This window comes from Nicotiana sylvestris, chromosome 1, assembly GCF_000393655.2.
Source record: "Nicotiana sylvestris chromosome 1, ASM39365v2, whole genome shotgun sequence".
NCBI lineage: Eukaryota > Viridiplantae > Streptophyta > Magnoliopsida > Solanales > Solanaceae > Nicotiana > Nicotiana sylvestris.
This window is the reverse complement of record NC_091057.1, coordinates 71,184,976-71,195,806: the sequence shown is the minus strand read 5'-3', so window position 1 is coordinate 71,195,806 and position 10,831 is coordinate 71,184,976. Positions and strand designations below refer to the sequence as shown.

Genomic DNA, 10,831 nt, shown 5'->3' with positions numbered 1-10,831 from the left:
TAGTGGCAATAATGTTACATGTTGATTTAAACGAGTTAAGATTGATATAATAGAACAAGATTTAAGATAATATAGGCATAGTATGAAACATGCTTGGCCAAGCCTATGTTACTTTCTTACGTCAAGAGATAGAGAGATCAAAGAATCATGAAACCAATAAACGAAGAATCAAAGAGCCTCAGGTGCCCCTTTCAGGCATGCATTGAGTTAACGAGGTACGAAACAATCTCGTCCATGGAAACACAATAACACGGAAGACATATTCTTCGTTATAATCAGCACAAAACATCTTTTCTCCATACCAAGCACATGTTATAATCAAGATATATTCATTGGATGATCGATAAATTTTGAGTGAGGGAAGGAAATGAGGCTAGGGCAAAGCATTGTTAATTGCTATACTTAAAACACATTCTTGTTTATAAATGCAGAAAAAGGTATCTTCACTTTCTAAAGGTATGAGCATCTGCTCAATAATGAGTTTCCAACTTTCCCATCTCCAATTTTGTCAACAAATGGCACTTCATTGGCACCCCTAAAAATAATGTTTCTCTTCAAGTTACATAGCCAATGAACATGTGAGGCTACTCTTGTTTTATACAAAGTTTCTGAAATGGACTTGCTGGTGCCGAGTCTCCAAGTAGCCTTCCGTTGTGATCACCAAAGCTACCAATCGTTTCGTTCACTCTATTTCTGATCACAAGACAAACGACGAAGAAGCTGGAAAGAAGAGCAAATCTATGAATCCATTTTAATGAATGAAGAGGGTTATCTGGCTGCCCTCAGGATGATTTGTTCTTCAGACCAGTGAATTCCTTTTCTTGCTGTTTCTTCAAGTATCTCTGTGCAGTAGCATTTACAATCTTAACGAAAAAGTTCAGTAGCATGATCGTAACCACGCCATTCCAAACAGTAGCAAATGAGAAATCCCATTTGTTCACCTGACAAGATGAAAAGTTGAATCAGCAAAAAAGAATTATGAAATATCACAAACAAAAATCTTTAATCATGTAAAAGAGAGATGTATTTATTACCTTTATATTTGAAGTTACAGGTGTTTTGGTGGCCATATACTTGTCTTTCATGGAGTGGAGCTTGGCAATGATGTTTGGTAACATGGTTTCAAAACCAGGTATAAAACTAAGCATCCGAATCAACTCGGTTTCCACCCAATCAAGAAGTTGATTGTTGCAAACAGAAATTATAAACAGAGTCTGCACAAGGATAGTCAAAGAACACAGCTCGTTCATAAAGTGATCAGTCCAAAAAAGGTCGTCAAGAGCCAAATGACAAGATCTTTACATTAAGCCAAAACTAAACAGCATCTAAGATGTGGAGAATCATAAATGCAGAAAAGGAGAGTTGACTGACCTGTATGTGAGTTTTAATGAGAGCCTTTCCAATCAAAGTTGCAAAAAAGAACTCCCAAAATGGGATCCCAAATTGTCCACACATTATGCCAGCAAGATCAAATAGAGGATTTGGAACCTACAAAAGGCACTTCCGTTACAACAGTACATATTTTCAGTGATGGGAAGTTCAGTGATTTGCCGAGACATTAGCAGATTAGAAACATATTTATGTACTAGAAATCAAATCTATATTTGCGGTCAACAAAGAATCAACTTTATTTTCTGGGGGGGGGAGGGGGAGGAAGGTGATGCTCTAATGTCTAGCTTTAGGAACATATTATCCGCATGCAAAACTAAGGTCATCTAGCTTATCCTCCATGCAATGGCTTTCTGGATAAATAGAAGATAGATTTAAATAAAGATTTGGACTAACCGAAGCAAGTATTAGAATTGTGAAGAAGTTCAAATATTGTGCATGGGAAAGAAACCAGCGCTTCATTTGAGTCAGACGAGTAGCTAGAAATCCATTACTTTCAGAAGATGCATCTAGTTCTTTCATTGCGTCCACTCTACTACCCGAGAGGCTTGCTGCATTAAGTGATGGAAATACATTAGCAACAAGGACCCTGAAGATTAAAATCTTCAAATTATCATTTGCTTATAACAAGATCGGCAACATGCCGAAATTATTTTATTCCTGAAATTACAGGAGAATATTTCCATTAAACTTGAGATTGAATGGCCGCCTATGATACTAGGACCAATAGCTTCACAATCAGTTTGTGCTGGAGGTGTTAACAGATCTATTCGACACGGGTATGGGCATAAAGGCATAAGAGACAAACCTGCTCGTGAAATAAAATATGGGGGAAGCTCCCCAAGTGCGGTTCCAAGGCCCCACAAAATAGCCTCTAACTGCACTTGGGGCAATATGCTACTAAGTGGGACACTAGTGCCATGTGAAGATGAAAATACAGGGGGCCCAAACTCTGAACAATCTTTGCGAAGCCATAGAGGAGTTCTTTGGAATTGTATTGTATCATAGGGAGCCATTTTGAGGTCAACTCGCCCACACTTCATTGCTTTTATCGTAAATAAAGCAATATGAGGGCCCAGATAGAGGACAAAAGTGTGCAAACCAGACCCTGCAACACGGAACAAATAGAGGATCTATAAGTGTTTTTAATGGAAAAACTAGAAAGAAGCAAGTTAAATCCCAATACTATCAGCAAGTTCCTTATTATGGAGACTTGAGTAGATAAGTTGCCCTCCAATATAGAACATAAGACGCTAAAAAATCAAACAACGTACCAAGGCCAATAGAAGATGCAACACCAAGAGCCACCCACCATAGTCCAAACCTAAGATATCGAAGAACCTCCTCAACATGCTGCATCGCAACATAAATGTCCAATTAGCATTGGTAAGTCTTTGAGTTTCAAAACAACATAGAGAGAGGTACCATAAACAACCAAACAAAGGCTCTTCAAAACTAGTGAATGCCTATAGTAGTCTTCTATATCCATCCCATTCCTTTCACCATCGGATGTATCATACAAGTAGAGGAAAATAGATATCTGACAATTTCTAACTCAACAGAACAATCCAAAATTGTCAAAGAGATCCAAATAAACAATTCACTTGTGATGTAACAATAGAAAATTAAGCTATAAGTTGACCACTTGTCAACTTCCGGCAACATGCAATACATTTTTTTTTCTTAGGCGCGTGCCGCGTGCATGTCTATAGATAACAGTGGTATTCGAACGAACTTGCGTGCACCTCGACTACTTCATCGAGTACATGCTACCTAGCAGATGGAAATTGCCTTTGTTGGGATTTGAACCTTGGTCTCCCAAGGCCTTTCCCAGTTCATTGACCACAATCGTCATCCCCTTGGGTGCTAGGCATATCTTCTGGTGATGGTAAAAGTAACCATCCTTCTCCATTGTAAAAACAACTGAAATTGATGAAGCATACCTTTACATGAGGACCATCGGTTGTCACAAGCACTATCAAGGCAAGCACAGCAATGGTACTGAAAAGCATACACCATCGATGCGACAAAAGATATGCTATCGACTTCCTGAAATACTGCATCATCGCCATACTGAAAAGCTTGAGCGTTCTGAAAGGCTGTGTCAACAGATTCAAATTTTCTAAATCCTTTTGATGCTTCGCACGAAGATCTGCAACGCAATGGCAATAAACTCAGCCAAGTAACTTTAGGCAATACTTCCTTCTCTTCGACAGGAGCACCCCCCCTCCCCCAACCCCCCCAAAAAAAAAATTATGCTGTCCCCTTAATTTTTGTCCCTTACTTTCTTTTCTCCATTCAAATCTGCCTAGACAGTGAGCATCACATATAAGCTTTCGGCTAAAAAATATACTAAATTTATATGCAAAAATATAAAGACCCGATATAACAAGCACTGCATTTACAATGATGAACACGTTCTCCTTCCTGTAACGTGCCACATAGATAAAATATTTTTGTTTCCTTACTTTTAGCTTTTTTTTCCTTTGATGTGTTGGTTGTTCCTTTTTTGGTCAACCAATTGATAAAGAGACATGCAATTAATTTATTTCCTATTTAATTCAATCATATCAATTAGAACCTTTAAGTTTTATGTCCTTATTTTTAACTCTAGTCAAGTGAAAGTTCCTATATAAAAGTTTCTCATTAATAATTCTACAATCAATTTTCAGAAAAAAATTGAATTTCTCTCGATACTTCTCAGTAAATTTATTTCCTTATTCATTTAATAAAAATGTATTTTTTGTCCTCATCCATAACAGAGTTATAACATAAGCTTCCAAATATTAGGTGAAATAGTGAAGCCTCAACGATTTTAATTTGTTTTTGGACTTTTATCTCTATACGTTACAATCTCAAAAATTCTTAAAAGATGGGATACAGTAGGAATTTATGCTGCTAAAGCACTAGTACACAAATAACTACAATAAGTAGGTCAAGATGTAAATTTCAGATAACATGTGATAGATCGGTGCTATTGATATCCTCCCCAGTTTATGGTTGGAGATATAAGCCTTTTATAGTGAAAAATAAGTAAGCATCTTTATAGAGTTGATTTTAACAAAACAAGTTTGCCAACGGCTACACGCCTACTGAACTGATCACTTACAGGAAACAGAGATAATAATAACTCATAAGTTTTGCAATAAAAGCAGTTCCTAATGAAGCTACTTCAGAATGTTTTTTTATTAGAAAAGTGTTTCTTTCTAAGAAATTAGACATATATCATAGTTCAACAACATGAATGCTTTGGTTTCTATAAATCTCGTTCTTCTCTCCACATGCATTTAGTGGTCTTCTAGGCCTTCAGAATTAAAAAGCACAATTCAAATTTCTCATCTTAAAAAGAAGAAATGCTCAAAAGATATATGCATCATGTACTTTTCCAGTTACTATGTTTCTCATCATCATCAAGTCACTAATGAACCTACTTCAGAATATTTTTTTATTAGAAAGGTGTTTCTTTCTAAGAAATTAGACATATATCATAGTTCAACAACATGAATGCTTTGATTTCTATAAATCTCGTTCTTCTCTCCGCATGCATTTAGTGGTCTTCTAGGCCTTCAGAATTAAAAATCACAATTCAAATTTCTCATCTTAAAAAGAAGAAATGCTCAAAAGATGTATGCATCATGTACTTTTCCAGTTATTATGTTTCTCATCATCATCAAGTCACCAATCATGTTAAATGATACATTGTCAAACTAAAGTCTCATTCGATGCTCTCTACCCACAAATGAAATAGATATGGAACTCTTGCAGATAAGAAAAGATTCGATCTAAGCAGATTCGGGCCTAAATGGAAGGGAAAAACTAACTACCAAAAATAGCAAGCGAATATTGACAAAAATCCAAAATTTCAAAGGCCTTAATATTTCATCTTCAGCCAACACTATGGAATAGAAAGTACTCCCAAAGTTTCATAACAAGTGTCTTAATTTCAATTTAGTCTGTTTCAAAAAGAATGCCACTTTCTCTATATACCAACTCTTTAATGCAAACATCCCGCATGACATGTTTACAAACGACAAGAGTCAAAGGGCATTTTGGTACATTAAACACATCTTTAGTTTGATAGCACAAGATTCAAAAGTTTACATTACTTTTACAAATTCTATATCCAGTCAAACTAAGACACATAAAATGAAACCGAGAGAATAACATAAAGGATATAAACAGAAAATATTGTTATAGACTATGTCCAATACAAGAAATGGAATCTTAATTTTTTGATCCACAACCAACTCCATGGGGGTCTTGATTATACCTTCATGACAAACTTGGGACAATACTATGCAGGATTTACAGGTAATTTGGCAAATTGGCTAAAAATTGCTTTTTGGAACAGTACCACACAGATGCGGTTCAAAGAAAATATGTTCCACCAACTTAAATCTAGGCCAGTTATCATTCTATGCTGTATATTTTGATCCATGTGTTCAAACTAATACCGGGTTTCATTTAGTTTAACATTTAGCTGCTAAACAATGACTACTGAAGACACTAATCTCCAAATGGAAGCAGATGATCTCTAAACAAACTATAAAACTAGGATGAAATCATGAAACTTAAACTAATCTAATCCAGATGAGAACCTACTTAATCACATTGGTTTGAGATACATCATCTTAAGTTTAAACGCCAATAGGAGACCACATGACCATAGCATTTAAAAAAATGTCTTTTCTCCCAAAAAGGGGATGATGAGAATGACACTAAAAACCTAATGTAATGAGTACTGGACCTCCAGTATAACAGTCGACTGGCTAAGTACATTGGAAAAACAAGAAAATCTTCGATAGAATTGGTATAAGATTATGAAAACAAGGGTGCAGAAAGTAGGACATGATGAATAGCCAAAGTTTTCTTGCCAAAAACTGCAACTTCTCCTAGTTAGTGTCACCTTTTCGATGCTACATTCAAACAATTTATTACAATTCAAAATGCGACAAAGTCTGCAGATATATCCTCTGTCCAAGGCTGTTCCTAACTCCAATACTCTACTCGCACTGTAACCAGAAGGACTAAAACAAACAACTCCATGAATCAACATGTTTTAGAATTGCTCAATCCCATGAGGAAGACCACATCACCCAAGGTGCACAATGGGTATCAGCATACATTTTTCTCTACACCATATCCAAAAGACTTACATAATGACATAAGCAAATAGTCCACATGCAAAAAAAAGTGATCTAGAAAAAATGATTCTATATGGCAAAATGTATAGTTGGTTGATTGAACCAACCATAATAAGATTGACAGTCTATGATTACTGGCCCAGTATATAACTTAAGCATTTTCTTTGATTTTTGTCTCCGTACTTCAAGATTCAATCAGTCAAATACACTTAAATCACACACTAGTTGTAGCTGGCTATATGAGTCAGGTACATCAGTTGCTCTTTTTTGCGACCAATTCATTCCAAACAACAATAACATTAACCACTATGCCTAAATCACAAGCTAAGGGTCGGCTATATGAATCCTAATCCATTTAGGTTCACCATTGCCAGAAGTTCTTTATATTTTCTACCGCCATTCAAATCTCGAACAAGATTCCATTATTTTTTCACTAAGTCTTCATGGAAACCAAGAAAATGCAAGTCTTTGGAGAAAACTACCTTCCATGTAATCTTAGGTCAACCTCATTCCCTTTTAACACTTTCAATCATCATGGTTTCACATCTATGGACCAACGCATCGGGAGGCATGACATAGGACATGACACATCTAGAGGTTGACATAGGACATGACGACGCCATCTCAATCAACCTTCTCGTATTGCGTCCTCTATGAGTGCTACTTGCACCTTCTGCATGATGTGATTATTTCTAATCTTGTCTAGTCTTGTCTGATCAACTATTTCGTTCCAATACTCTGAAGAATTTATCTTTAAGATTTATCTATAACAACTATCCAAACTCACCATAACTCCACAAGCTGATACTTAATAGTTGATGCAATTATGCGAAAACTAGGTTTGCTTATCCAAAAAAAAGGGGGTAGCACATCACAAAAATGTTTAGTCTCAAGCATGAGAGATCCATAAAAATTTTGGCTTTCCCTAAAGGCCTAAACCACACACAATTCTTGACAAATATTCAAGAATCTGATTTACACCTTCATCCAGCATATGCAATTATTAACTGGAAACAAGTATAGAAACACATACCCAACATTCAAGAAACAATCTTATCCATCAACAAGTTTCATTTTTTCCCGTAATATCCCAGAAAATTAGAAAAAGAAAGACTTGCCTGAAATTGACATTTCTTTAACTGGAGAAGGAGAACGAAAACTTTTCTGCGAATTTAGTTTCTTCTTGGACCCCATTTCTGCTAAATGTTTCAGTTAGACTCCCTCCTTTATCATCCAACAACAACTACTGTTGGATTAACTTGGAAAATTGACAGATTCGATTTGTAGAAGAGATCTGAGGATTGTAAGCAAGAAAATCCAACTGGGTTTTGCGTCAGATCCACTCTGGGGTCGTATTCTCAACAATGGAGGCGACCCACATCACTGGGCTACAGAAATATACTATATAGATATATCAGATTTAAATAAATAAACGAATAAATAAAGTTGGTAAATGCTTTACTATAATTAGCCCCAATATTAAAGGGGGGAATCAATTAAAAGTATCGATTCCAAAAATCGAATTAAAAATGTTGACATTTGACATGTTTTGGGATATGATAGTTCCTTTTTCTCGCATAAAACAAAAGAATAATTTTGTTGATAATATAAACGCTTTTTTTTTTCCAGAAATAAACTAAATAATGCAAGATGAGGAGAAGCCTCAAAATATTGGAGCTAATGATTAATTGTTGAGATATAAGACCAAAAGAGTGACATTACTATTTAAAAGAGTAGTACTAAAGCATACATTTTTTCCAAACCATACTTAGAAGTTTAAGAATTTGCTTAACTCATTTTATTATATTCATGCAACTTTATTCTCCATTTTATAATTAAAAAAACTAATAGTAATCGCAAATTACTTACATTTTTCCTTATAAGATGTGATGGCATTATATTCCTTTTAAGATTCGCATCAGCTCTCTCACATGATGTGCCTTGTAATGTCCTCTCTTCTTTTTTCTCTTTCTTTTTGGAATAAATAATACTAGTATATGATAGTTTAATAATTGCGGAGCGAGAACAATATTAGTGTACCTGTCAACAACGCAACGAAAGAATTGTTAAATTCACCACCAAAATAATGGCCCAAGTCGTATTCTGAATCTCCAGGAAACGGAGTTTTTGTTCACAAACTACATGTCTAAAGTTTACTCTGTTTTTCTTTTTTTGCCGGGGAGAATTTCTGTACCGAAGAGAAATATATAGAGAAGAGAGATGAGGAGAACTACCGATCACTTTATGTTTTCACGTTGCCACTTCTTTTTAACGTGTGACACCTCTCCTATCCTTATGAGAGTTAATTAACTTCCCTGATAATATTAACTTCCATCAACCTTATCTCTTATAAGTGGGCTGGGTCAGTCCACATGGGTGACCCATAACTTAAACCTGATATCCTATATCTCCCACTTCGCACATGGTGGACTAGATCCAAGCTAGTACAATGGCAATAATACACGTAAGTCATGCTAGCAAATAGTTCGTACGACCAGCGAGCATTAAGAGCTATAATATTCTTAAACCCTTGAAGGTTTCTTAACAGCTCCATGTAGAAATTCAATCACATGCGAAAGTGATTCACTACTACCATGAGGATCTTATTATTACTCGTAATACCCAGACATCATTCGCTATTCCAGTAGCTACGTATTTGATCACTTATCCTCGAAAGAGGCAAAATCGAGTTCTCACATAACATTGTATCCACAATTACACCCAATACCCTAATGGTAAGTGTAATGGCTGACCTATGAATACAAGTTAAATTACTAAATTTTAGTCGTCTTCCTTTTCTACTCGAATCTTTCCATTCCAAATCAGCTGCTTTCCTAGACATCACTGCATTGCCGAATCACTCATGGCTATTAGTGACATGCTAAAATAGCAACATTGATTGGCACTTCAAGAGACAGTAAAAGGTCAAAGGGTATTTCAATAAAAGTTAATAAAACTTCTTTAGGATATCACACAATGAAGAAGCAGAAATTCATTCTTTCATTATCCCAACGATAACACATGTGGTATGAAATACATGTTACGGTGTTCTCACTTTATATTGGCGTGTGTGTCTTATTCTTTTAATCATTCAATGTCATACAGATCTTGGTCTAGACACCTCTAATTGTCTAATCCCGAGTTTCTCACTTCAATAATCCTCAAATCCAACTTTTTGGAGAAACTCGCATCTGGCTTACAAAACAAGTCATAATTGAATATTAAAATTCATAAGCCTGACTAGTTGTCAAACCGACCTTAATAAGTAAATATAACCTCGCATTATTCAAGGTTCTATAAGGTCTCATCTCTTCACGATTCTTAATGTAAGAAGCGATCGTTCATGTGAGAGAGTCAATCTCACGACTTGTTCAATACACTCTTCATCAATAAAACATCACCACATGCATACTAGATATGAACATAAATTCAAAAGTCAAATATTGATGAGCATATTATAATAATCAAGTCATTTTATAATATATAAAAAGGGTCATATCCTTCGCAAACCTAGAGCCATAACATGTTTCTCAAACAGGTCTCTAGATATTGCCTTTGTAAAAGAATCAGCTATCATATTTTGCATAGGAATGTACTGTAAACTTATCTCTCCGCTTGCTACCATGTCTCTCACAAAGTTATACTTGATGTCAATGTGTTTGGTCTTGATATGATATTTAGGATCTTTTGTGTACGCAATAGCCGCTTGACTATCACAATATAGAGTCATGAGACCCTGAGAGTTCTTTGTAATAATATCCAAATGTTCAAATAATCTCTTCAACCAAATAGCTTCTTGTACTGCAGATGCATTAGCCACGAACTCAACTTCCATCGTAGAAAGGACAGTACAAGTTTGTTTCTTACTTTTCCATGAAATAGCTCCACTGTTAAGTAAGAAAGCATAACCGGATGTTGATTTTCGATCATTCCAATCACCAACCCAATCAACATCTGTATATCATCTCAAGTATAAATCATTTCCACTATAACATAGTGAATAATCTGCAGTTCCCTTCAGGTATCTAAAAATTCTCTTCACAACTTTCAATGATCTCTTCCAGGATTGGATTGATACCTGCTAACCAGACCTATGACATAACAAATGACTGGGCGAGTACACATCATAGCGTACATCAAGCTCCCAACTGCACTTGAATACGGAACTCGAGATATGTCTTCCTTTTCATTTTTAGTCTTGGGACACATTTCAAGGCTTAAAGTTTCACCTCTCGCTATAGGAGTATCCATGGATTTGCAACTATTCATGCGAAAACGCTCCAAAATTTTCTTTATAT

The 10,831-nt window shown here is 35.6% G+C and overlaps 1 protein-coding gene across 1 annotated transcript; it reads right to left on the bottom strand.

Annotated features, from left to right (window-relative positions):
* Nucleotides 1-310: 310 nt before the first annotated feature.
* Nucleotides 311-8,064, bottom strand: LOC104246780 (vacuole membrane protein KMS1). The gene is made up of 8 exons (XM_009802663.2): nt 7,652-8,064; nt 3,333-3,541; nt 2,664-2,742; nt 2,198-2,497; nt 1,786-1,940; nt 1,372-1,488; nt 1,035-1,214; nt 311-941 (listed from the first exon to the last, which is right to left on the bottom strand). The coding sequence occupies exons 1-8, from the start codon at nt 7,725-7,727 to the stop codon at nt 783-785; spliced, it is 1,275 nt and encodes a 424-aa protein (XP_009800965.1). The 5' UTR covers nt 7,728-8,064; the 3' UTR covers nt 311-782.
* Nucleotides 8,065-10,831: the final 2,767 nt, after the last annotated feature.

What these genes read in the sequence shown, in the direction of transcription:
- LOC104246780 (XM_009802663.2), bottom strand. Translation starts at nt 7,727, where the DNA reads ATGGGGTCCAAGAAGAAACTAAATTCGCAGAAAAGTTTTCGTTCTCCT. An exon ending in CCGATGGTCCTCATGTAAAG is followed by an intron (nt 2,743 to 3,332) that starts GTATGCTTCATC and finishes GTTGCGATGCAG; the next exon opens with CATGTTGAGGAGGTTCTTCG. An exon ending in CTGTAACTTCAAATATAAAG is followed by an intron (nt 942 to 1,034) that starts GTAATAAATACA and finishes TCATCTTGTCAG; the next exon opens with GTGAACAAATGGGATTTCTC.